Genomic DNA, 27,831 nt, shown 5'->3' on the forward strand with positions numbered 1-27,831 from the left:
CTTCTGAGAAAAAGGGGCTTGTTTATATTCTGTTACTTAACTCTAACTGTATAATGGGGGTATCTTGGCTCCCCTTTGAGATAACAGCATATCCTGGACACAAAGACCACCCACCAATTTCAAGTCCCTGTGCCAAAGCATGGGGTGGTTAGAGCTGTTCAAAGAAAAGGTCACCAGAATTTTTTAACATGGGCAAAACAATGTATTTTTTCACTAGCTTTTTGTTCTTGGAAAAAGCAAAACTGGTTTGATTGAAATTAAACAAAAACAAAATTCAGTCTGAGCACACACTTGGTATGGAATGGAAAATTTCAGCTCAAACAAGTAAAGTTTAGCAAAGGTACAAGCTATTGAAAATAGGATCTTTATAATGAGAGGTGTCATGCAACCTTAATAAACAGTCCTATCAGTCCTGCCTATAATCAAGGGGACAATAGACCCCCCCAAATAGTAAGGACTGTACTGGTGAGTGGTTAAAGATGTATATGAATTTTAGTTGTTTTGTTATGTAAGATCATTTACTGTTTGGAGACCTCTTCAGTACCTAATATCAACATTGGGTATGTCTTCACTGCAGAGTTATCTACCCTCGATTTACTCATCTCAAGTTAGCCTAGTTCAAGTGACAGTGGCCACATAAGTGTGAAATAAGTTGCTGTGTCCACACTGGCACTCTGCTTACTCATGTGTCGCAATGAGCCTTCTGGGGATATATCCCTTGGTTCTTAATGTCACAGTAAGTTGAGCCTGTATATGAATTCTTTCCCAGTAAACTGTAAGAGAACTCGTCTGTCCTTTCTTAGCACACAGTGGGGACCTGTGAGAAGGCACTGGAGGACTAGCAGCACTTCAGTGCCACTAGCCTGCATCCACACTACAAAGTGGTTGTGCTAGTAACTGGTGAGTTTGCTGAGTTGATTTTTAATCTTTATCCCGTCTCAAACCAGCCAACTCAAATGAAAAGTACGACCACATTCAATGTAAAGGTATTTGTGTGTGAATCAGACTCTGATAAGTGACAACACTTGAGTTATAGCTCAAGTTAACTTTGTAGGAAAGGCAAGCCCTCTGAGACACAGGTCGAAATTTATCTGTGGTGAAGGTGGGGCCCAATTTCAATTGAATCAGTAGAGTGGTGCCTGCTTACACAAAGGATGAATTTGGACAAGAGTGAATCTTAATTTTGAATTCCCCTGCTTTTATTAATTAATTAATATTGATCTCATTGCAATCATACAGGGTTATTTTCAGCAGGGCTATTGTGCTTCTTCCAGCAAGATTGTAATATCCCATTAGATTTCATATGCTTTCAATAGAAGTCTGATCATGTTTCCAGTCAGACCATAATGGATTATCTACATAATACAGTAATTGTTATGGTGTATTGCATCATGTATATTTATTTATTTAGCGTGTGCATAGTCGTCTAGCCAAGCAATGGCATCCTCAGTGGCGTGATGCAGTTGTTCTAGGCCACTGCTGAACCTAGTCAGCAGGCATTCCTCGACAACATGCGTCATCGTCTGTGTTGCACTGCAGCTGCACAAAAGGCTGTCATGAAGGTCCCAGTGATACTGGTTGGCTGCACAGAGACCTTGCCCGGTTAGGAGCCTTTTCAACAGGGACCATTGGTGACGGGGCAGGTCAAAACCATGCAGGCAAATTGTGGGGTCGGTGACGAGGGACTGGTTGGGGATTATAACAGATATCCATTCCTCTCACCAGAGTGTTTCTGCCCTAACATCCTGGCGTGGTGGATGAGACCATAATGGGCGATGTGACGGCAAACATGCAACTAGTGATTTAAAAAGATCATTGTGCAGCAGCAGGATTGAGTTGGCGCCTATTTTCCCTAGTAACTTGCCAATGGCAACCTCTCATCTGATATGAGGAGGAGCAATATTTCTCAGAACTGGAAGCCATGGGAGTGGAGTCGGATGCAGGGTGCCGGAGATGATACGCATGGCGGCATGTAAGTGCCTATCCACCAGGTTGGTGTGTGACGATCGACTCCAAACTAGTGCACAGTACTTCGCCACCGAATACAAGGTAGCAAGAGCTGACGTCCGCAAAGTTGGAGCATGAGCACCCCATGATGAACCTGCCAGTTTGCTAAGAAGATGGTTGCGCATCTTAACTTTAGCTGCTGTCTTCTCCAGGTGGGCATAGTAACTCAGTGTGTGGTCTAAGGTCACACCTAGATAAACTGGTTCTACTTCATGCTTCACCTTCTGACCATTCAGATAAACATTCAGTTCTCGGGCTACGCTGGCATGATGAAGATGGAACAAACTGGAGACTGTTTTTATAACGCTTGGCTGGAGGCGCCAAGTCTTAGAGTAGTCAGCTAACTTTTTATCATGTCCCGCTTTAGAGTGGCATCAAGCTCGTGAAACATCTGGGCCTGGGTACTTCTACAGATGTTGTCTGCATAAATGAACTTTCATGACTCCATTGTTGGCAGGTCATTGATGTAAAGGTTGAACAGGGTTGGAGAAAGCACAGATCCCTGGGGTAACCCATTGCTCTGTCGTCTCCAAGCACTTGTCTTCTCCCCCATATGGACTCTGAACTGCCTATCATGGAGGAACAGTTCAACGATGCCCGTAACCCAAGGTAGCAGGACCCATAATACCTTCATGAGCAGGCCAGTGTGCCATACCGTATCGTACACCACTGTTAGATTGATGAAAATAGCGCTTGTTTTCAAGTTTCTTTGGAAGCCATTTTCAACAAATGTGGTCAGCGTGAGTACTTGGTCGCATGTGCTAAGGTCTCAGAGAAGGCCAGCTTGGTCAGGACTCAAAAGTCTCTCCCCGTTGGGTAATATGCGGTGTAAAACGAAGCGCTCCAGTGCTTTGAAGCACACCAACAATAATGATATGGGATGATAGCTTGATACTTGACTTGGGTCCTTTCCAGGGTTTAGGAGGCCAATGACTAGAGTGACCAGATAGCAACTGTGAAAACATGGGACAAGGGGTTGGGGGAAATAGGTGCCTATATAAGAAAAAGTCCCAAAAAATGGGACTGTCCCTTTGAAAATGGGACATGTAGTCACCCTACCAATGACTTTTGCAGTGCGCCATATCTTCAGTAGCCTACCTTCACTGATGACCCTGGTGAAGAATTTCACAAGCCAAAGCTGAGCCCAGGGGCCAAGGGTTTTCAGGAATTCTGGAGATATGTTGTCATAGCCCACAGCTGTTCCACACTTGATGCTACCCAGTGTCTTTTCCAGCTCTGTTACAGTGAATGGGGGCAATGGATCAGCATCCTCATCACACCACCTGCCAGTACCTGACAACAGTCAGGGAAGCTAATGATCTACCCAGCGAGCTGAATTCCATGAGCACCCAATCAAAGAATCCCGCACTGTCATCACCAACAACTCCAACCTGCAGCCCGGTGACTTCTATGTCATTAGTTCAGCTCTACACATGTTATAACTCAACGTGGAGGGTTTGTCAGCTGCCAAGCGTGATTTACTTGGCGTTCTTGCTCATCAACAAACTACCAACATCATTTGCTTGCAAGAGACGTGCGTGGCAACTGCCGAAGCTGGGCATTACAGTATGTGTAATTAGGGAGTATTTAATCTGCATAATAAAAGTCCTTATGAAAAGTTGTTACCATCCATTCCCAAAACCTGCTTTTCTAAATTAAATGTCTTAGTTAGTCTGCCCTGTAGATTTAGGGATGGAAAATAGCATTTTTAGAAAAGCCCCTGTAAAGTTCAGGATTGCCAAAAAGGGGATAGTCCTAAATTATTTTTTTTTTTCATTCTGTAATTCAAATATGGACCAACTGATTTAAAAATAAATAAATAAATTAGCATACAGATTTGCATATTGTATTCCAATTTTCATCCTGGATCAGATTTTTTACAACTATATTATAAGTAGAGCTGCTGAAATGTGGGATTTCCAGTTCACAGGAATTTTTGCTTTTTAGAAATTTGGTTTCATTCTCAATCAGAACAAGACCAAATGATTTCAAGAAATTTCAGTGAACCAGAAATCCTGAAAAAAGTTTCAGAAATACCAATACATAGTGTTTCTGAAATGAAATCTGCTCCCCAATACCCCAACAGTTGCTGAATGAAATTGACAATCTTGTCCTGACAGCCCTGAGAGCCAGTTGGCCTGGAAGTCTGGAAGCCATGGAGTCCACGGCCCAGGCCAATCCAGAGGATGGGGTTGCCCTGGAGGCACAGACCCTGGGAACCTGGCCAAGGGCTTTCAGGACCCCAGCTCCATGGCAGGGAGCCTGGAAGCCCTGGCATGGCTGGCTGGATGCTGGAGAGCTAGACTTCCCAGCAACCCCATGAGCTGGCAGATTTCCTTTACAAACCTGCCTTTTGATTCGCTAAAAGTTCACTGAAGCAAGATGTTGAATCGCAGAACCCAAAATCTTTAGTGGAAACATTTTCTGGCCAAACTCTATTTCAACAAAAAAATTCCAACCAGCTCTGATTAAAAGGCCTTATCTTCCCATTTCTCCTTCCTCGTCCCTTTGGGAGGATGCCAAGCTGGGATACAGGCAGCCTGTTCAAGGACCCCAGACCCCATGCATAGGCGTTTCATGCACTATAGCATGTGATGGGAGTGTTTGGGAATGGACCATGACATGGCTGGTGCCTCTCTGTGACTATCTTACTCTACTGGCCCAATCCTCTCATGCCCTACATAGTGGGAGAAATTCAACTCTTAGCAGATGGCAAAGCCAAAGCCCATATGCCATTGAAGAATCATTTCAGTCCTCAAAGTAAGGTTTAATTGGGAGGTGTAAATAGTTTATAGATTTCTGAACTGGTTATCTGTACAGGAGTGAATTTCACTTACGGTGCAAGAAGAGAGGGAACAGAAGCTATGGGAACTAGTGCAGTCCAGTGGTTCTACTGCCAAATTGGGACCTGGTGAATGGGAGAAATGTTTGTCCTCAAGACCTGGCATGACGCCCATACACAGAGGCATTTACTTGTCTGTATGCAGGGGATAGTCAGAAAAGCAACGCTAGAAAGAAAAATATGATTCTTGATATTTGTGAAGATTTCTGTGTGGTTGTTCATAATTCTCTATATTTTTACCATAATTGTTTTGATTATTTTTTGTGACTTCCCTTTCCAGTGGAGCCTTCTTCAGTTCAAGATCAGTCAAGGGTGTAGAGAGTTAACTATTAGTGTAAAAAAAAATATTCCATCATTGTCATTGCTTATTGAATTTAGGTTAAAATCTGTCTATTAACAGCCTGTTTTTTCAAACAAACAAACAAACAAACAAACAAAAAAGACCCAAGCTAAAAACCCAACTATAATTTTCAGTCTCTTACAGTTAGAGTACAATACAGCCATTTTGTGATATTATATTGCACTGAGAGTTGTTCCTTTAATGACTTAGAATGCCAAAATTGTCAGTGTAATCTGGAATATTACTGTACACTAATGGAAACTACATTACGTAAATTCTATGGTACCTTTTTCATTTTAGCATCCAAATAAAAAAATTCAGTAAATTAAGAAAAGCTGCATGTAGGCAGCAGAATGGATGTTTCATGTTATCTGTGACTCAATGTGTGTATTGTTTAATGTGTGATTCACGACAGTTGAAGAATTTGGCAAATACAGGTGAAGTATGTGAGTGATAAGGTGAGCAATGTAGGCCCTACAGCAAGTACAATAATACAAAATTTAAACAGCCTTGATGAAACTTCCATTTTTTCCCCATAGAAATTATAAAAATGTCAAAGCTTGAATTCATATGTAGGGATTTATTTAATAAGACATTGCACAGATTACTTTAATTCTGCCATTTCCTAACTTTTGCATACTTGTGTTTGCAGCCTTAGTCATGTTCTTTTAATTTAATTTTGTGTGTAAATACGTATATATATTGCAGTTTATTTGTTGTACTGTGCAATTTATATATACATTAAACTCACCATTTCCTTGCTGTCCCTGCTAGCTCAATTGGTAAGGAACTGAAATGGAAAGGAATCTTGCTCTGAGTGCTTAGAGAGCGGGACTCATTAATCTCTGGCCTCCACAAGCTCACAAGAGTAGATGTGTGTGTTTGTAGTTTCCAGTTTAGGAGCTAGGATTTTAACAGCTGCTGCCCTTGTTTTGGAGAATTATAATTTAAACCCAAAAAATAATTTTTAGGATATGTATGAAACACTATGGGACATATTATATAATATATTATAAAATGTATTATTAGCTCAAGTCTATCAAATGGCAGCAATTTGAATATCTGAGATTTCAAAAATGATGAGTGCGATATGAAATACTATGTTGAAACACATTGCAAATTCCATCATCATCATCATCATCATCATCATGAGATAATTAATAATAATAAAAATAGCATCTACATGGCAAATTATAGTAGCAAAGCTCTAAAGAAATCTTAATTAATTCTCACAAGAGTCCTTTGAGGTATGTTGTTAAACATTTTCTTCATTTTACAACTGAGGAAGTTAAGCCCAAATTTAGACTTGGATGTCTAAAATTTGGCATTTGAATCCACAATTAGATCTAAATCTCTGGTTTAAATTTCAAAGCTCCACCAAAGCCAGATGGGTGCTCCACAGCTGTGAAAATTAGATGAGTTATTTAGGTGCCAATTCAGCAAGTCACTGGCAAATGTAGGAATACAATTTGGGAGTTCTTGTCTCCAGTAGTATGCCCAATACTGTCTTCCATGGAGATACTCCCCAAAACTGTTTTCAAATTCCAAATGAGTAAGTCTCCCAAATTCCCTTTAACTGAGTGAAACTTGTCAGGTCTATGATAGAATCAAAAGGAAGTACATATTGCACAGGGACAGTATTTTGATCAGTGAAGGAGTGGAATTTGAAATACTATTACTTCTAAAAACAGCTTAGCTAAGATTTCAACCATTTTGCTTCACTTACTGCATAAAAGAAAAACAAAATGGAGACAGAAGAGAAAACAGCTGGATGCCATTCACTCATTCTCCAGCTGTAAATTCCTCTTTTTCCAACATATTTTTATGCTTTCCTTTAAACAAACATTTTGGCAACTTGTTAGAAAAAATGAAAACAGGAAGTAGGAAAATAGTTTGTGAAGAGTTCTTTTACTTGGAAAATATTAGTTTATAGTAATTCAAATACAAACTGTAATAACTCCAAATAAAACATTGTAAAATGTGCCTCCCATGGCATTTTATGGTGATTAAATGTCTTCTGGCTAAGGCAACTTAGACACTTCTGGAGAATTTACACCTGACCAGTCTGATTTATGCATTTAGGACTAGATCATTCCTTTAAGGCGCAGTCCATAGTTAGTAGGCTTGCCACTTGTCCTAAATTTTATGGGACAACCCCTAATGTCAGAAGACTATCACACTTTCCTCAGCTCTTACTCTGTCAAAATACTGATACATGTAAAAGGAAGAGTGAGACAGAGACCTACAAAATGCCCTGTTCCTAGGGAAAGGTGTACATAGCTGGAATCCAGGAGACCATGATTTCAAATCTCACCTCTTCCACTGGTTGCTGTTAAAATTTCTATATGTTTCATAACTCTTATCAAGGAGAAAGACTTTGTAACCTGGTTGGCCTCTAGGTCATACTGGAATATAAATGTTGAATTTTTTTTTTCTATCAGGTAAGTGTCTTATCTATAAAATGGGGAGAGTAACACAAGATCACTTCTGGCAGAGCTGGGAATAAAACCCAGGTCTCTTAACACAGCAGAGTCAAGTGTCAGCCATGTAGCCTTTCAGAAAGGATCTGCCATAGCTATGTGCTTGGCTAGCCTGTCAGTAACTAGTAGACTATACACACTGCCCAAAACCAGCAATCCTAATTCTATTTCAAACTGCTGTATAAGCCCCCTGGCAAAGATTGTGTCACACCACTGCTAATAGCTGCTTGACATAGAGTATAGCAGCTTATTTCTGCTACTCTATTACCCCTTTAGCTCAAGTGACAGCTAGCCATGCTGTGGATCTGAAGGCTCTAGATATAAACCCTCCTGAGGATCTCTATTGGTGAAAATCATATGTGATCATGTAATTACAAATTGTACCATAATACACATGTTCAAGGAGTTTACATTTTAATTTTAATTCTGGCATTTCTCTAACTCTTGAGTGCTTGACTTTGCAACCTTAACATTCCTTTAATGTAGGATTTTTGTATTAATATATTTATCAATATATGGGACTCTCTCTTAAGTCAGCACTTACTGGGAGACTGGATGCTTCACGGCATTGCTAATGGGTTACAGATGTTCCAGGTGTAGGTCACATCTTTGAATCCAGACAGCATCAGTAGAGACTGAAAAGTGATCTCAATTTTGATGGGTCTCAGTTCTAGCTCCCACATCACAAACTTACTACCATGTTTTGCACTAATTAGCAGACTCACAGAGGCAAGTGCCATGGAGACTGATCTACCCATTATATCCCTTCAGGGAAGACCCCAGATCCAGGCTGAGGGATGCTGGTGAGACAGCAAGAGGAGAAGCTTGCCCTGTTTGGTATTTTGTAGAAAAAGGATACCATTCACCTGCTTTGTTATAATAGGAAATATACCAATCTCCTAGAACTGGAAGGGACCTTGAAAGGTCATTGAGTCTAGCCCCCTGCCTTCACTAGCAGGACCAAGTACTGATTTTTGCTCCAGATTTCTAAGTGGCCTCCTCAAGGATTGAGCTCACAACCCTGGGTCTAGCAGGCCAATGCTCAAGCCACTGAGCTATCCCTCTCCCCATTAAATCCATGTCTTCACCAGCATGAAATCCACGTCTTCACCAGCATGCAATCCACACACCAGTTTTTAAAAACAGAAGTTTATGATTATAAGCAAACAATTTATGATTATGCAACTTAGCTCACTAAATAATTTGAATAAAATCTTTGTACAACAAACTTTCATGAGAAAGTATTCCTGACTCCCCAAAAAGGTGGCAATCCTAATAGCAAGGGGCAAAGCTGATCAGAAGACATTTTGCTTTAAGGAGGAATATAGTCATGGAACAATGAGTCCACATTTTTGGTATTGTTATTTATTGATGTAATGTGGGGGTGAGATTCATAGCCTATAAGTATGTTTAAAATAATATTGAGTGTATAGTTCTAAAGTAGACCATTGAGGGGAGCTGGTTATTCTGGCTGCCATCTAGAAGACCATCAAAGCCTTTCTACCACCTTCCATGGCCCATATAAAGGCCAGGCAGAATTGCAGTCCTTGCACTCTAGGAAGCACAGGAACTGTGCCCCTCCTATGCCCTCAGGGTGCATGGTATGCCAATCAGAGTGGAGAGGAGTGAAGGGCATATCCTCCTTCACACGCTGGCAAGCTTTGCAAGCTGGTCATCAGTTGGCAAATAAACGGCATCCCACAGAGGGGTTATAGTTGTGGGCCTGCATCCTGTGCGTGCCTGAGAGCTACTGGAGGCAGAATTCATCCCTTTGTGGATAGTGCAACAGTACATCACTACCTATTCAGGGCTGTGCCTAAATGGTATAGTGTAGCCCTTTATTGGCATAGAGATGTAAATATTATAATTTTATTTGGTGCTTTCTCTTTGCATATTTGTTATATGTAGTGGGTCAGCAGTTCAGCTGTTTCTCATCACCAGTAGATGATTGTCATCTAACCTAGTTTTCATGGGACATTTTTTATTTTGTTAGTACTGACCTATGCAATTGAAATGTTGTTACAATATAATGATGTTTGCATCATAACCTCTTGATAGCTGCATTGTGACATGACTCACTAGCATGACATTAAAACACAAACATTGTAAAACAGACATTTTTAACCAGATAACAGTTTGAAAAGTGTTAATCTTGTGCCCTTTAAGATGACTCCACAGTTTAGTGGTGAGAAAAAGATTATTTATTAAGATTTTCCATGAGCTAGCTGATTTCTTACTGAAGTTGCCAAATTAATGAGGTGCCAATATTTGTACCATCTACTTCTTGGACTTAACTAAATATATTTTGTTCATTTGAGTCCTTGGCAAGATAAATATGACAAATACATCTCCATATTACACTTTCTTTGTCTAACATTTATTTACTGAACAGGGTATTAATTATAGCTGTGAACTGAATATCTACTTGAGAAGAAGTAAATGAACACATTTAATATTTATGTGATAACACAATACAAGAGTAAGAGAGAGAGAGAAGAGAATACATAACAGGGAAAGAGAGCAGGCAGGAGGGTGGGGGGAACCATTACAAGGCCGGGAGAGAATACAAAACACCCCAGTCTGATTGCAGTGGCATTGAGAAAAACAAACAGCAATAGAATCACAGGTATTTGGATTTCAAGCTCAAAAGTAAAATATTGGAAATCGTAAATTATTATTTAAATAGTGAGAAGTGATTATCCTTTTAATAACAATATAAATGTGTTGATTGGTCTAGAAACATATATACTTTCAGGAAAACACCAAAAGGTTATAAAAGAGGTCTGCTTCTTTTGGCTCCATCCTGCAGCTGCTTCATGTTTGGCAACTCATTGTCTTCAATGGCATGCCAGAAAGCAGACACAACAGAATCTCATTTCATATTTCTTCATTTGGCTTTTTAGTTTGTGACATGTTTTGAATAACAGAAATTTATAAGAACAAAAGATAGAGAATAAAATTCAGAGCTCTTGAAATAGGGCTGTTAAGGTTACTCTGAAAGTTTACTTTTTGCAAAATTATACTATGCAAAGTGGAGTTTCTGAGGAAATTATACCACAGTTTTTGAAAATGAAAGTCTGCTTCACACAATAGTTTGTCCTGAAGATATGACAAGTAATCTGTTCCTATATATTTGTCAGACTCTTAAAAATGGTTGTGTATTTGTAAATAAAAATGTATCAAATCATAAGGAAACTGGAAGCCACAGATACACAGCTGAGAGCAGGAATTTGATCCTTTGTGTTATGATTTAAAGAAAAATAAAATACACTCCACTAATAGCAAGACATTGCAGTAGGTTTGATTTTGAACTTTGAAATTTAAAGTTAACTGCAAGAAGTAAGTATATCTGTGCTTTTCATCATATCAATTCAAGAAAAGTTACACCATACACTGCTTAGTTTATTTTGGCAGATGTGTATTTGCATATGTATTTCTGGGTGGCATTTCAATGTGTACTTCTGGAAAATATGAGCGGTAAATAACAACCCATGCCTATTTCCACATACTGGCTTCTAGTTAAGTATTTTTGTCTACTGTGTGTGTTGTTTTGCTTAACCAATCCAGAATGGACTTCCTAGTAGTTTCTTAATCAGGCAGACATGGACTAGAATAGAAAATGATAGAACCATTATAGGCTTGGCTGTTCCCTAACTGTGGGCATACTATGTGGACACTTCTGCACTGGGGGAAGTGTGAAGCCAGCCTAAGTCAAAGTGAACTCCTGGAGGACTTGTGCATCTGCTGGCCAGGAAAGGGAGTGAGCCATTGCTATATCTCCTTCCAGCTTCTCTTCATCCATCATAATAAACCAAAAAAAGGGTATTTACCTCCTTAGATGATTAACATTTTCTAGACATAAATCACCTTCATTGTCTGCTACCCTGTATCCCAACCAGGATGAAGTCTGCAGGAGGGAAATTCAACTTGGCTATGCCTCATAAGATCTATCACAGCAGGGCTCCCCCCCTTGAGGACTTGATGCACCACTCTGATTTAAACTTTTGATGCTCATTCCAAAAAAAGAAGGTAAATTTCCAAGCAAATAACTTTTTTGGGGAAAAGTTAAGTTTAAAGTATGTTTCAGCTAAGACCCGAAAACAATATCACTTTACAAAAACATCAAACCCTTGTTTAGATTTAACCTTGTTAAATGAAATATTAGAAAATGGACAGTGAGGAAGGGATCCACTCAGTTGTCTCAAGTGTCATCTCCTCCTTTGTTGCTCCCTATCACCAGTTTTTTGTAAAATGTGTAGAATTTCTGGAAAGAAAATATATTGGATTTGGGTTCAGCACATGAAAAGAACAAAGAATGCTGCACTCAGTTGTTTCATTAATCCTCACTATTATTCCTCATCATTTCTAACTCCTTTTGGCAGCAATGGATTAATTTTTCTTCACCCAGGACTGATAGGGCCCCACACTGAGTTTTTTGAATAGCTTTTACATGACCATCCTTAAGAAGACCATTGTGTCCAAATACATCATATGTGTGGCTTTACATCTTTGATTAGTCCCATTGTCTTTGTTGCACTACAGACCAGCAGGCTATCAAACTTGTCAATACAAACGTCAAATGTAGAAACTATATAGGATTTGCAATTCAGATTTTGCAACAAACTGTCCTTTCCACTTCAGTACCCCTTGCAAATTTCAAAATAGCAAAAGTTGCTTGCAGCTGTGTATGTGACAACATTCTACTGACTTATATGAGGAAATCTTATTTGTTCATCACACCTTTGAATTTACTGTTCAAGTGGGTTCTGAATCCTTTTCACAAGCCAGGTATCCCAAAAAATTATGTTATTTTCTGCATTAATTTGGTCTAACAAACTTTCTCTTTACATTTTTGGCATGTTGCCTTTTTGGCTGGACAACAATTCTGTGCATGGTCACGGTTGCATGTGCTACATCTCTTTATTGGTTAATGTATTTTTGCCATCATGAGTTTTGGTTCCTCTTGTTCTTCCCTCTGCCATTTGTTGGCATTGCCCGATATCTTCCTGCCCTGTGAGTGATCTTCTTTAAGTCTTTGACAGTCTTAGCAGGTTCAGCCAATACCCACAGCTCCCTGTTTAATAAATGGGAGTCTTGTGTACATGTAGCTAAGAAAAGAATTTTGCCCTCCAAGAATTTATCTGTTTATAGCAATGAGCAATTTCTATGGTGCTATTAAAAGTAAGTTACTTTTTTAAATTTGTAATCACTAATTCTTATATCTTATTCCCAGCAAAAGCTTCTCTGCTGTGAAAGAAAGAAAGAAAGAAAAAAAGAAAGAAAGCGTAGGGAAAAATTGTTCTGGAAAGCAAAAACACTTGAAATATGGTAGGTGATAGGGTATTGGTTAAGTATTGACTCAAAGGGAAGTGTGCCACCAACCGAATCACCATTGGCACTTCCTGTAGCACATAGATATTCCTGAGAGCTCTCTCATGCAAGTTCTGATCTACCCTAACCTTGCTTAGTGTGTGTGATAGGCTGATAACAGAACCTAAAACAATAAAGGAATTGTGGCTACTACCATATAGTAGCCATCTTGTTCTTCCTCTATATGGTCCTCTACCTCTCCTTTCCAACCATTGTCTTAAAGCTATAGTGGTTTAGATTAGAACCTACAATAAAGTTTTTCTTTTGAGGCTTTTGGAGATCTGCACACTTTTAATGCTGACTGCAAGTACTGTAAAGCAGAAAAGGACCTTGTTAAGATAATGCTTCTATGAAGCTGAGATACCCAACCTTTCTTTACGCAGAAATGGTTCCTTGCCCCCTGGTGGTAAAATACTTTTGAAAAATATTATAAAGCATGTGAAGGAAATCTCCATTGGAATTTAAAATTCATGCTAATTGCTTCACCTAACTACAAAGAAGAGTAAACCACTAAAATGTTTAAGGTGTCAAATACATAAATAATACTTTAATTAACACTCCAACAGGTACCACCATTTTTTGACAATCTGATAATGTGGAGTATGACTCAACAAAACAACTTCATCATTTGAAAGCAATAGCAATCTGAGACTTTCAAAGTTGTTACACAAGAAGTTCTATTATTATTTTGTTTAATTTTTTGTTCACCTCAAATATAAATTTTAAGTTACAACAACATTGAAAGTCTCTGATTTCTAGTGCTTTTAAGTGGTGGACTGAGGTAATCATCTTCATGAATGCTGAATCTTTAGATTCTATCTCCTCCAGTGAACAACAATGCTTCAGGACAGTGGCAGCCCCCATTGAGAAAGACCCCAGCACCAATCACTGAACAGAAATATTGAAACAATGACAGATATTTCTAAAAGTTGTCTTGATTGTAGCAACTTGAGTTGCACCAAGTGTTTCCATATGTGAGCAAAGTACCAAGATATCATTCTTGGAACAAAAATAATAGGATTGACAGAGACAGCAAGCCAATAGCTAATCAGTTTAATTCAGAAGTCAAGAACAAATTATTTTTAAAATGTCACATTACTCTAACTCAATATTTCTCAGCCTTTTTGATACCAGAGACTGGCTTGCTGCCTTCCTAAACTGTCATGGACTGCTTCAGAGGGGAAAAAAATAAGTTTTCAACTGGTATTTCTTGCTGTTTTTTCTATATTGCTAGGCATTTCTTTTTTTGTACTATCTGCATCTGAGGCATTTCTTACTTGCTTACCAACTCCAATTCTGTTTATTTGTTAAAATAAAGTCCAGTTTAGCCAGTTATGTGATACAAAAATGTCGACCTGATTTTTAAACATTGTTTCAAATGAAGGGTACCAATAATTTTGTCTAAAACTGTATACCTCAATACTGTACAATAGAGATAATTTAATTAATTTAGTTTTAAAAAATAATTTAAAAAGTTAAATGGATTCACTCAGTATATTATTAATGAGATGTTTGCGCCTGTCTTGTAGACACAAGTCTTTCAGTCCGGAGATATGTGTCTGAAAAGGACACTAGAAGTGTCTTTCCAATGCTCAGCCAATTGTGGTATTTTATTTTCATTGTAGTCATAGCTGAAAATCCAATTTCGCAGAGGTATGTGGAATGGAATGGGAGAAAAGTTTTGACAGCTAGTTCACTAAATTATAGGTATTCACTTCTGACTTTGATCCAGAAAACAGGTAGAGTCACTTCATGAAACTGTAACTACAGATTCTCATCATTTGGCAGTTCCAGCAACTTGTCCTCCAGTGATGGTGACAGAGAGGTCTCAGTTTCTAGAGAGGAGAATGGATCATGAACCCATTGCTTTCCTTTCTGTGGATCAGAGGTTGATGGGAAATTGTCCTTGAATTTTTGGAGAGCTGATTTTAGATGGAATGCCATTATTTCACCTAGGAGAGGTAGATCCATTGTTACCAGATTTGACCGTTACTTTGGGGGTATGCTCATTTATTCAGGTTACTCTTCTGGGGGCGGGGTTCTGTAATTCTATCAATGTACTTCTTGTGTCATGTGTGTTTTCATATGGAGCTCTACTTCTCCCTTCTCCAAGTCTCCTCCCAATGGAGCTATCCTGCAGGATCTAGGTTCCCCAGGGCTGGGTTCCTCCAGCCCCAGAACTGGATGAACACACACACACTCACTCAGCACTTTCAAGCTGACCCCTTATATGTCCCTGGACTCAATGAGCTGGATGAAGCAGCACTTTCAAGCTGCACCCCCTTATATGCCCCTGGCTCAATGGACTGGGTCAAACAGAACTTTCAAGCTGCCACCCTTATGCATCCCAGATTCAGGATGTCCCTACCCCCACTCTCACATCACAATTGTACTGGTAGTAACCTATTTGATGAGCAAACTCCACAGTATTTTGGGCGCTGCAGGGATCTTTAGCTTAGGTAAAAGAAGCGTTGCTGTAGAGTAAATGGGGGAAGCTAAAAACACAAAAGAGTAAAGTTCAGCAAGAGAGAGAGACGCAACCAGCTTAACCATACATGTTATTTAGTGAATAATAGTGATAACTACACAAGGAGGGCTAAACCAGCATAACATACATTATTAAAGGTTAATATCTAAGGTAAAGAGGAACACAGAGAGAGAGAAAGAGGGGGATCTCACCCACTCCATGAGGCTTGAACTGGTCGGTGGTGGTAGCTCAGGGTCCTTAATGCTGGAGACAGGCAGAGCCCCCAGCATGATCAGTCAGGAGAAGACGGATTCCCAGTGGAACTGATGCATAGTTTGGATCTAAGCATCAGAACACTTACTTGAACATAGGTAGGAGTTTTTGTAGAGAAACAACAATGGTTCAAGGGAGAACACTAGATTTGTTTATGGGTAAACTGATGACTCAAGGGTTTTCTTTAGGCTAGAAAATAGGAGCTGATCACTCTTGGCTACAGGTGTTGTTTTCTTCCCAGGGAGCTCACAATGCAACTAGGCTGCTTCAGTATTTTGGATATCAATCAAAGATTCATTACTAGAATTGGTCTGATAACTGCTGAGCTGGGTGTGTGCAGGCGTGGGTTCATTAACATCTGGAGCAGAGATTCCCATGATGCAGTGCTTCCCTGCTTTTCAGGTCCCAGAGTTCAGTCCGTGTCATAGGTTTATTCCCCACTTTGAACTTTAGCGTCCACAAGATGGGGACCTGCATGGGCTCCTCTAAACTTAAATCCTAGTTTAGATTTGGTACACTGCCACCAGCTAGAAATTCCAGTGTCTAGCACACTCCCTGTTCCCCAAACTTTCCCTGGGGAACACAGATCCCAACTTTCTTGGATCTTAACACAAAGGGAAATAATCTATCCCCCTCACCTTCTTCTCCCCTCCCCTAGTCCTTGGGAGAGAGCACCTTGATTCAAACTTCTTGAATTAAAACAAAGAGGGATTCACTTTTCCCCCCTCCCCTTCCCCTGAAAATCCAAACAAGGGAAGAAATCAAGAAAGTTCTAAAAAGAAAAGATTTTATTAAAAGAAAGAAAGTACACTATCTCTGTAATACCAGGATGGAAAAATATACAGGGTCTAACTTATAAACCTGGAGAGACTTCCCCCGTCCTCCTTTCTCAGAATAATCAAAGTAACAGCAAACAGAAATAAAGATATTTCTCCAGCAAACACACAATTGCAAATGCAGAAATTAATTATAAGACTAATCCGCCTTTCTAATACTCACTATACTGAATAGTAGGAAATACTTTAGGAAACCTTGGAGAACTTGGAGATATGTCTGGCCCCTCTTAGATCCAAAGAGAGAACAACAACCCAAACAAAGAACACAGACAAAGACTTCCCTCCACAGAGATTTGAAATTATCTTGTCCCTTGATTGGTCCTCTGGTCAGGTGTTCATCAGGTTACTGAGCTTGTTAACCCTTTACAGGTAAAAGAGACCTTAACCCTTAACTATCTGTTTATGACACGCCCCCCAAATCGCAGACAGTGGGGAAACCACACTGGCGGTGATTTCTTCCTAGAACTTTAAAATAAACAGATTAATAAAACACATGCACTGTTACATATATTACTAAGTATGTAAACAACAAGATTTTTGACATTTCAAGAACACTTTTTAACCATTTGATTCTGGGAAACTTTCACGAGAGATTTCAGAGTAGCAGCCGTGTTAGTCTGTATCTGCAAAAAGAACAGGAGTACTTGTGGCACCTTAAAGACTAACAAATTTATTTTAGCATGAGCTTTCGTGAGCTGCAGCAAGTACTCCTGTTCTCTTTTCATGAGAGAGTGCATCAGCTACTTTGTTGGAAGCTCCTGAAATGTGTTGAATTTCAAAATCAAAATCTTGGAGAGCTAAACTCCATTGAAGAAGTTTTTTATTGTTTCCCTTGGCAGTATGAAGCCATTTTAGCGCAGCATGGTCAGTTTGTAGTTGGAACCGATGTCTCCAAACGTATGGGCGTAGCTTTTCCAGGGCGTACACAATGGCGTAGCATTCTTTTTCACTGATGGACCAGTGGCTTTCCCTCTCAGACAGTTTCTTGCTGAAAAACACGACAGGATGGAAGTTGTGATCCAGTCCTTACTGCATTAGAACTGCTCCTACACCACGCTCAGATGCATCGGTGGTTACTAGGAAGGGTTTGTCAAAGTCCGGAGCCCTTAGCACCGGGTCAGACATGAGCATCGCCTTAAGCTGAGTAAAAGCTTTCTGACACTCATCAGTCCACTTACTGCATTTGGCTGTGTTTTTCAGGTTAGATCAGTTAGTGGGGCAGCGATTTGGCTGTAGTGTGGTACAAATCGCCTGTAATATCTGGCCAAGCCTAAGAAGGATTGGACCTGTTTCTTTGACCTTGGGACAGGCCACTTTTGGATAGCCTCCACCTTGGCCTGTAGGGGGTTTATGGTTCCTCAACCCAACTAGTGCCCTAGGTAAGTCACTTTGTTTTGGCCTATTTGATACTTTTTGGCCTTAACAGTGAGTCCTGCCTGCCTGATGCGCTCAAAGACCATTTCCAGGTGTTCTAGGTGTTCGGGCCAGGAATCAGAAAAAATGGCCACATCATCGAGGTAGGCAACTGCACATTCTCCCAATCCTGCTAGTAGACCATCTACCAGCCTTTGGAAGGTGGCGGGTGCATTTCGCAGTCCAAACGGAAGCACATTAAATTCATACACCCCTGTATGGGTGATGAAGGCTGACTTTTCTTTAGCGGGTTCATCTAGTGGTACTTGCCAGTACCCCTTGGTTAAATCTATTGTAGAGATGAACTGGGCACGTCCCAGTTTCTCCAATAGCTCATCGGTGCGTGGCATTGGATAGTTGTCGGGGCGAGTTACAGCATTTAGCTTACGGTAGTCCACGCAAAAGCGTATTTCCCCATCTGGTTTGGGAACTAGAAACACTGGAGATGCCCATGCACTGTTAGAGGGACGGATGATACCCATCTCTAGCATGTTTTGGATCTCCCATTCGATAGCAACTTGGGCATGAGGTGACACCCGGTAGGGTGGGGTTCTAATTGGGTAAGCATTACCTGTGTCAATGGTGTGGTATGTTCGTTCAGTCTGCCCTGGGTGGCTGAGAACAAGGGGCCGAAGCGAGTGCACAGCTCCTTGATCTGTTGCCGCTGTAGACGTTCCAGGGTTGTGGAGAGGTTCACCTCTTCCACACCACCATTACTTTTTCCTTTGTAGTAGACACCTTCAGGCCTCTCAGCATCGTCTCCTCCCTGGGCTGTAAACTGACAAACCTGTAAGTCTCTGGAATAAAAGGGCTTTAGAGAGTTAACATGGTACACCTTAGGCTTTAAGGAAGAATTAAGAAATGCTATGAGGTAGTTAACAGCTCCCAGGCGCTCCTGGACCGTGAATGGCCCTTCCCATGACGCTTCCATCTTATGGGCCTGTTGCGCCTTCAAGACCATAACCTGGTCTCCTACCTTGAAGGAATGCTCTCTGGTATGTCTATCATACCAGGCCTTTTGCTCTGCTTGAGCATCCTTTAGGTTTTCTTTAGCCAGGGCTAAAGAATGTCGGAGGGTGCTTTGTAGGCTGCTTACAAAGTCCAGAATGTTAGTTCCTGGAGAAGGCGTAAACCCCTCCCATTGCTGCTTCACCAACTGTAATGGCCCCTTAACCTCATGGCCATACACAAGCTCGAATGGTGAGAACCCTAAACTGGGATGTGGTACAGCCCTGTAGGCAAACAGCAACTGCTGCAACACTAGATCCCAATCATTGGAGTGTTCATTTACAAATTTACATATCATGGCCCCCAAAGTTCCATTAAACCTCTCCACCAGGCCATTGGTTTGGTGGTGGTACGGGGTGGCAACCAAGTGATTCACCCCATGAGCTTCCCACAGGTCTTTCATGGCCCCTCTTAGATCCAAAGAGAGAACAAGACCCAAACAAAGAACACAAAGACTTTCCTCCACAGAGATTTGAAATTATCTTGTCCCTTGATTGGTCCTCTGGTCAGGTGTTCATCAGGTTACTGAGCTTGTTAACCCTTTACAGGTAAAAGAGACCTTAACCCTTAATTATCTGTTTATGACAGTCCGGTTCTCTGTTCTTTATTCTGTATGCTAATCCCTGTCCCATCTTTCAGATGAGGCTAGAGGAGTTGTCTCTGATCTCCATTCTGTATGCTAATGGAGATGTCTTAATCTTGTCACCCTTGTCAGGAGGGGTCTAGGTGTGTCTCCCAACACCCTTCACTGCTCTCTGCAAGCCTTTTCTCTGATCAGTCTTGGTTCAAGCAGAGACAGGCAGGCGTGTGTGTGTGTGTCCCTCATGAGTCAGACAGGTCAGATATTGTGCCCTGGTTCCCCAAAAACACAGAGCTGACTGGTATCACCATTTACTGTCATCAATAACAAGAACTGCAAAAAATGGGAACATGTCTTAACAGTTGTGCCTGATTCTCTCTTTCTAGATTTTTAGCTTTTTTTAAAGGCTGTGATCTTGTCAGCCAATACAAAGACTCCTGACGTACATCCCTGCATAGAGAGATTGAGCTGATTGAAGTGATCAAATATATCTGTCAAATATGTAAATTTGGTGAGCCATTGTAAATCCTGAAAGTATGCTGCCAAAAGAGACTTCTTTTGAGACAGAAAGGCTTCAGGTTCATGTCACAGTTCATATACTCAGTTTAATACTTTGCAATGGGATAACCACCACACTTCTATGTGTAAGCATAAGCGATGGTGTTTGGACCCCATTTCTTCATACATTGTAGCCAAGATATGAGAATTGAGTCCATTTGCTTTCACAAATTCACAATTTTAACAACTTAATAAGGACATCATTAAGCTCTGGAGACAATTTCTTGGCTGCCCAGACCTCTTGATGAATAAAGCAGTGTGTTGCCAGAGCAGTCAGTATAACTTCCATCACTCTCGCCACTACACCCGAATGTCTGCCTGTCATTGCGGCTACTCCATCAGTGCAAATTCCAATGCAGCAGTCCCACTGACGTCCATGTCTTGTCACATACTCATTTATGACCCGGAAGATTCCAGCACCTGTTGCGTTTTCTGGCAGAGTAGATCTTCATGAAATGTGCCTTCGTAGGCATAGTGCACATAAACAATAAGAACCGCTGTATTAGAAATGTCCGTTGACTCATTTAACTGAATTGCAAACCAGCTTGATGTTCTCACCCTTTCTATCAACTGAGCGTCGATATCTTCTGCAATATCAGTGAGACAGTATCACTTGACAGTGGAATGTTACTCACTTTTTTGGCAGTTGCCTCACCCAAGACTTCGTGACAGGCATCTATTACTGACGGCATTATTAGTTCTTCACCAACTGTAAAGGGTGATTTGCATTCAGCTATGCATAGAGACAGCAGATATTATACTTTTAACATACCTTCATTTGATGTTATGGCAATGTGCAGTAGTTTCTTTTGCCTCTTCACTTCATTTTGCTTCTGTTGGAAGAATTCCACTGGATTTTCTTTTAAATTTGGATGTTTGGTTTTAAGGTGTTGAATCATTTCTGAAGGTTTCATAGCATCATTGTTCAGAGTCATGCCACACACAAGACGAAGGTTTCTAACCATTAGAGGAGTGAAGTTCTGGAACAGCCTTCCAAGGGGAGTAGTGGGGGCAAAAGACATATCTGGCTTTAAGACTAAGCTTGATAAATTTATGGAGGGGATGGTATGATGGGATAGCCTAATTTTGGCAATTAATTTGGCAATTGATCTTTGATTATCAGCAGGTAAGTATGCCCAGTGGTCTGTGATGGGATGTTAGATGGGTTGGGATCTGAGTTACTACAGAGAATTCTTTCCTGGGTGCTGGCTGGTGAGTCTTGCCCACATGCTCAGGGTTTAACTGATCGCCATATTTGGGGTCGGGAAGGAAAAGGACTCAAAGTCTCAAGGAGAAAAAATTCAGGAAATTGAGACAGGAGAGAGGCAGGGAGAATAAGTTATTGTTATAGATGTGCAAACAGCAACTCCACAGTTAAGGTTGAGTTGAATTTTGCATTTAAACCAAGGCTTTGCATATATATAGTAAATACAGCCTACCCTTCCCAAAATTCATCAATTACTCTGAGTACGAAATGAATTTTATGAGAATTTACAAGTAAATCTGTTAATTAGTTTAGAAATAAAAAATAGGTCTTTAAGAAATTTAGCCACCGGTATTGGACTTTTTTGGCCCAAGTAATCTCAGTAACAGAATAACACAGACCCTTCAAATTTTCCATGTTGTTAAAACTTACTGAAATCTGGTGCATAGGCTATTTTTGAATATATAGATTTTAGGATTAATGGTAACTTTTTCCTGTTATCCTTCATAACTCAACATTCTTTCTTCAGCTGAAGGATACCATGGTTTACTGCAGAGAATTCCACAAAGAACTGTCCTCTTTCAAAATGGCTACCATTTCCTATTATTCTCAGTAGGACTGAAGCCACAGCTGCCTTCCATTGGTGGCCATTTTGAGAAAGGTATCTCTTTCATTGTTTTCAATGGATCTAGGTGTCTCATCTCCTTCTCTCTTTTCTGAAGGCAGCTGTGGCTTCATTCCTAGAAGGAGTAGTGGGAGATGGTAGCAATTTTGAAAGCAAGCAATTCTTCATGACAAAATGACCATTAATATCTTTCCAATATTTCCATACTGGCTTATTTGTTTAGTTAGGAGGGATAAACTTGTGTGTGTGTATGTATACATGTGTGCATACACACAGAAGACTGAAGCAGGGTGCAGAAGGGAGGGAGAACTTGAGGTATGCTCATGTGGAGGAATGAAATATTGCCAACCAGAAGCCTTCTAAAGTGAGATTGGGTTAAAAATAAACGTAGGAGTTCTTATTTGCCTTCTGATTTTGGAGTCTTTAGGATTCACTTGCTTCACATTTTCAAGCTTTTGTAAACAACCCTGAGAGCTAGAAATGTTTGTTATTGTTTTGGGTTTTTTAAAATGAAAGCTGAGATGGCATGAAAATCTCTTGCTCCCAGTAGCTGGACCTTTATGAAAAAACACCAACAAGCTCATGATAAAAATCACAGGAGTTGGCAACTAAGAATGTAGGGGGTTGCAAGAAGAAGGGGGAATGTAGGAGATGCAAGAGGCAAGGGATTTGAAGAACTGGAAGGAAGAGGAAACTGTGTTGTATTCTCCAACTGTTTTAAACTGCTCTGGCAAAACAAAACATCTCTAAAAACCAATTACCTGGCATGCATACACCGATTGTTTTGTGGTATTCCTGAGCTAAAGTACCCACAATGTACCGAAGAGCCTGTCCATAAAAGTTAAAATTAAGAAAATAGCTAATTGCTTCATATCTTTAAATAATTAGAAATATCATATAACATTTTATTTGAGGTTCTTGTTTAGTGTTCATGTATGACATATTTAATGTAAACAAAGAAATTCCCAGGTAAAAATTGTTAAAATGGAGTTAAGATTGAGAGTACATATCAGTAATGAAAAGTAAAATACTTTACAAGGATGTCGTAATACCAAAACAAAAACTATATACCCAAGGAATTAATAGTTAAATTCAAACATTTAAAGGTAAAAATACTCCATAATTGCACTCACACAAACTTTGCTCACTAGTTGTAACTTGCTGAAATCTTGTGCATAGACAACATTAAGAATTTTTTGCAGGGGGCGGGGGAAGAGGCAGAAGTTAATGGTAATTTTGCCACGTAATTATTCATAATAAGTTTCTCAGAAAATTTAACGTTGCCCTGTAGTGATACCATGCACTAGTCATATGATTGATATTTTAGTATTTGTGGTCCCAAATTAGATTTAGCTGATTTTTTAAATACACTTTTAAAATACGTTTTTCTCCTCTATCCTGCTGTCACAGCAGGGCAGAGTTAAGGGTCTTTGGGTGCATTTCCATATGGGGAAAAGCACTCGACCAGTTCAAAGCTGGGAGCAAAGGAAGAGGTAGGTGTAACCCAGGGGTGGGCAAATTTTTTGGCCTGAGGGCCATATCTGGGTATGGAAATTGTATGGCAGGCCATGAATGCTCATGAAATTGGGGATTGGGCTGTGGGAGAGGGTGAGGGCGCCAGCTGCAGGCTCTGGGATGGGGCCAGAAATGAGGAGTTCTGGGTGCAAGAGGGGTCTCCAGGCTAAGGCAGGGGGTAGAGCAGGGGGAGGGGTGGTGAGGGCTCTGGTTTCAGGTGTGGGCTCTGGGGTGGGGCTGATAATGAGGGGTTGGGGATGCAGGAGGATACTTTGGGCTGGGACCGAGGGGTTCAGAGGACAGAAGGGGGATCAGGGCAGGGGGTTGGGGCACAGGAGGAAGTCAGGAGTGCAGACTCAGGCGGCATCTATCTCAAGTAGCTCCCAGAAGCAGCAGCATGTCCCCCCTCTGGCTTGTAAGCAGAGGCACGGCCAGGTAGCTCTGCTGCTACCCGGCCTGCAGCTCCCATTGGCTGCAGTTCCTGGCCAATGGGAGCTGCTGGGGTGGCTCTTGGGACGGGGGCAGTGTGGAACCCTCTGGCTGCTCCTATGCATAGGAGCTGGAGGGATAACATGCTGCTACTTCTGAGAGCCACACAGAGTGGGGCAAGCTCCAGACCCCGCTCCCTGGTGGGAACTCAAGGGTCGGATTAAAACATTTGGAGGGCTGCATGCGGCACCCAGTCCGTAGTTTGCCCAACCCTGGTTGTGAGGAGGGGGATGACTAGGTAGTCTAGCTGGGCCTGGTTTACTTTTAAAAATGAGATTGCCCTAGCTATGTGCTCAGGGTCGTGAAAATCACAGCAGGCTGTAGTCAAGTCGCCCTAACCCAGGGCTAGGTCTAGGTAGCTGGAAGAATTCTTCTGTCTGTAGACCTCGGCGATCTCCCCTCTGTGGGGAGATGGGTTACCTACGGCGATGGCAAACCCCCTTCCCTCCATCTAAGGCCTCTGTGCTGCGGCCCCACAGCTGCCCCCACGCAAAAGCCTGGGTACCCTGCACGGGTCCCGTGCGGGCGCTGGGGCAGGAACTGAACCAAGGCCTGTGCTGGGGGAAGATGGAGATGCGCCGCCGTCAGTCAGGCTCCCGCCCACTCAGGCAGCGTCACCGCCGCGGTCGTGCAGGGCTCGGGGGGAGGAGGGCGCCGGACAGCTCAGAGGGCCGGGGGCCCTGCTGGGGGATCCCCCCTCAGCCAAGCCCCGCGTAGGTGGCAGCACAGCGGCCGCCCCCCGAGGGGGAAGCGGCGGCAGCAGCAGCCACGCTGGAGCGAGCCCCTTCCCCGCTCTCGAAGCTCATTCCGCCAAGGCTTCCAGACACAGCCTCCCGCGGTTGCTAGGAGAGCTGAGGTCACGGCGGCCAGCGGCGCTGATTGGCCGGGCTGCAAGCCACGCCCCTTCCCCGTGGGAGTCGCAGCGGGAGGAGCGGCGCCTGCCTCCTCCCCCCTTCACTCAGTGCGGAGCCGCCGCTGGAGCGTGAGTGACCTGGGAAGGGGCCACGTCCGCGTCTTGCCGCCGGCTGCCATGGGCCGCCCGTGCCCTGCGCGGCGGCTCCGCGCGCTATTGCTGCTTCTCGCGCTGCTGCTGCCGCTCGCCCGCGCCTGGGACAGCGGCGACCTGGAGCTTTTCGACCTGGTGGAGGAGGTGCCGCAAAACTTCTACGGCTTCCTGGGGCTGCCGCAGGTGAGCGACTGGCCAGGCAGCCGGCTGCCCCCTGCGCCCGTGGGGCTGCACCCCCCGGGTCCTCACCCCCCAGCTGTGCTATCCCGGCCCCCCCCCCCGGGTCCTCACCCCCAGCTATGCTGTCCCGGCCCCCGCCCCCGGGTCCTGATCTGCCCCCCAGCTGTGCTGTCCCTGCCTCCCGCCCCCGGGTCCTCACCCCCAACTGTGCTGTCCTGGCCCCCGGGTCCTCACCCCCAACTGTGCTGTCCTGCCCCGGGTCCTCACCCCAGCTGTGCTGTCCCGGCCCCCGCCCCCGGGTCCTGATCTGCCCCCGCTGTGCTGTCCCTGCCCCCGGGGCCTGATCTGCCCCCGCTGTGCTGTCCCTGCCCCGGGCCTGATCTGCCGCCCCCCCCGCTGTGCTGTCCCTGCCCCCGGGGCCTGATCTGCCCCGCTGTGCTGTCCCTGCCCCCGGGGCCTGATCTGCCCCCGCTGTGCTGTCCCTGCCCCCGGGGCCTGATCTGCCCCGCTGTGCTGTCCCTGCCCCCGGGGCCTGATCTGCCCCCGCTGTGCTGTCCCTGCCCCCGGGGCCTGATCTGCCCCGCTGTGCTGTCCCTGCCCCCGGGGCCTGATCTGCCCCGCTGTGCTGTCCCTGCCCCGGGCCTGATCTGCCCCGGGGCCTGATCTGCCCCCGCTGTGCTGTCCCTGCCCCCGGGCCTGATCTGCCCCCAGCTGTGCTGTCCCTGCCCCCGGGCCTGATCTGCCCCAGCTGTGCTGTCCCTGCCCCGGGCCTGATCTGCCCCCCAGCTGTGCTGTCCCTGCCCCGGGCCTGATCTGCGCCCCTGCTGTGCTGTTCCTGCCCCCGGGCCTGATCTGCGCCCCAGCTGTGCTGTCCCTGCCCCCGGGCCTGATCTGCGCCCCAGCTCTGCTATCCCTATTCCTGCTAGGGCCTGATCTGCCTCCCAGCTGTGCTGTTCCTGGCCCCCGGGTTCTCCCCCTCCAGATGTGTTGTCCCTGCCCCCTCCCAGCTCTGCTATCTCTGTTCCCCTGGGGCCTGATCTGCCCCCCAGCTGTGCTGTCCCTGCCCGTCCTCACCCCCCCAGTTGTGCTTTCCTTGCCCCCCCCCCCCATGGGTCCATATCTCCCCAGCTGTGTTGTCCCTGCCCCCCAGGCCTGACCTCCTTCCCCTTAGCTGTGCTGTCCTTGCCTCAGTCTCTCTCTCCACTATGCTTTTCCTGCCCCATGCACAGCCTAGCCATGCTCCCTCACAAGTTCCTTCACACTCTCTTCCCCACCCTGGCCCTGGCTGTCCTTCCTCCAGCTCCTTCACTCTCTCCACCCAACTCCCAACACACACAGGGCACTGCACCTGCCACCAACCCCCCACCCCCATCAGTACCTTAATTTCCTCCTTCCACATTCTGGGCATAGCTACTGCCCCTCCCAGCTCCTTCACCTCCTCCCCGTACACATGCCCCCGGCCTGGTTCCTGCACCCCCAGCTTCTTCAATCCCTCTTCAGACATGTAGCTCCCAAGTCATGGCTCTTGCTCCCCGTCCTCCTCACGCACCTTGAGCATATTTGCTGTCGCCACTGGCTCTTTCCTCCTCTTCCCCGGATACATCTGGGACATAACTCTGGTCTCCCAGCCCCTTCACTCCATCTCTCCCTCAAACACAACCATGGACATGGATCCTCACCCCCCAAGCAGCTCCTGCACACCTCTCTCCCCACACATGTGTATGTCCTGGGCATGCTCTCAGGTTCTCACTGACCAGCTTCTTCACGCCCCAGCCTCCCATGTACTGGGCACGACTGCAGCCCCCCAGCTCTTTAAGCCTTCTGCCACAAATGCCCTGGGTCCCCTCTTCTTTCAGCTCATCTACACCCACATTGGCTCTCCTGGTTCCCTCCTGGCTCCCACATCCCATGTACATTCAAAGCATGACTCCTTCACCCTTCCCACCTCTACATTGTGGGCGGCATGACTACCACTCTCCCCTACTTTTATTCTGTGCCACCCTCTTGCACATCATGGCCATGCTCCTGGTCTCCTTGTTTCCTTCACTCCATCTCCTCCATCCCCTCTCCGTGCACTGCTAGTCACTCCAGGCGCCTTCATCCCATCCCCCCATGCGCACACCCAGAATGTCATTGCTGGTCCCCCTCCCTTTTCTCCATACATCCTGCAAACCCCTTAACCCTATGTTTACTCCTGCATATCTTTGAATAAAGTCTGGCCACCCAGCTTCTTCACCCTTTGCTTCCCCTCCTCCCACATCCTAGGTAGGGCTGCTGGTCTTTCTGTTCCCGAAGATCTTTTGCATCATATACTAGACCTCCTCCCAGCTATGGCTCCTGGACCCCTTTGCTCTTCATCTCATGCACCTCCATCCTCCTCTGTATGCACCCTGGGTATTGTTCCTGGTCTCTTCCCCTCAGCTCCTTCATCCCTGTCTCCCAGCCTTGGTTTCTGATGTCTGTCCAGCACCTTCACTTCATGTTAACATTGCACTGCAGCTTGGGCATGGCTCTTGCTCTCCTACCCCAACCATTTTCATGCCATGCTTCCCAGTCACTCTAGGTGTAGTTCCTGGTCTCCCCCCAACTCAGCACCTTCACCTCAAGTTCACTCCCTCACCACCTACATCCCTGGGCA

The 27,831-nt window shown here is 43.8% G+C and overlaps 1 protein-coding gene and 1 long non-coding RNA gene across 4 annotated transcripts in view; both read left to right on the forward strand.

The window, feature by feature from the left end:
• Nucleotides 1-9,794: 9,794 nt before the first annotated feature.
• Nucleotides 9,795-13,181, forward strand: LOC120399297. 2 transcript variants are annotated; one of them, XR_005595072.1, is made up of 3 exons: nt 9,795-9,854; nt 11,569-11,698; nt 12,903-13,181. It is a non-coding gene; the product is annotated as an uncharacterized LOC120399297 (long non-coding RNA). The 2 variants fall into 2 exon arrangements; XR_005595073.1 differs by lacking the exon at nt 9,795-9,854 and adding an exon at nt 10,144-10,295.
• An 11,775-nt stretch (nt 13,182-24,956) lies between these two features.
• Nucleotides 24,957-27,831, forward strand: part of DNAJC1 (DnaJ heat shock protein family (Hsp40) member C1) — a 205,289-nt gene continuing 202,414 nt past the window's right edge. Inside the window, exon 1 of one of the 2 annotated variants that reach the window (XM_039527418.1) lies at nt 24,957-25,196. In XM_039527418.1, coding sequence (XP_039383352.1) covers nt 25,038-25,196 — 159 coding nt within the window. In that variant the 5' untranslated portion in view covers nt 24,957-25,037. The remainder of the gene's footprint in view (nt 25,197-27,831) is intronic. The other variant, XM_039527419.1, reaches the window with a different exon arrangement.

This window comes from Mauremys reevesii, linkage group 2 (assembly GCF_016161935.1).
Source record: "Mauremys reevesii isolate NIE-2019 linkage group 2, ASM1616193v1, whole genome shotgun sequence".
NCBI classification, from domain to species: Eukaryota; Metazoa; Chordata; order Testudines; family Geoemydidae; genus Mauremys; species Mauremys reevesii.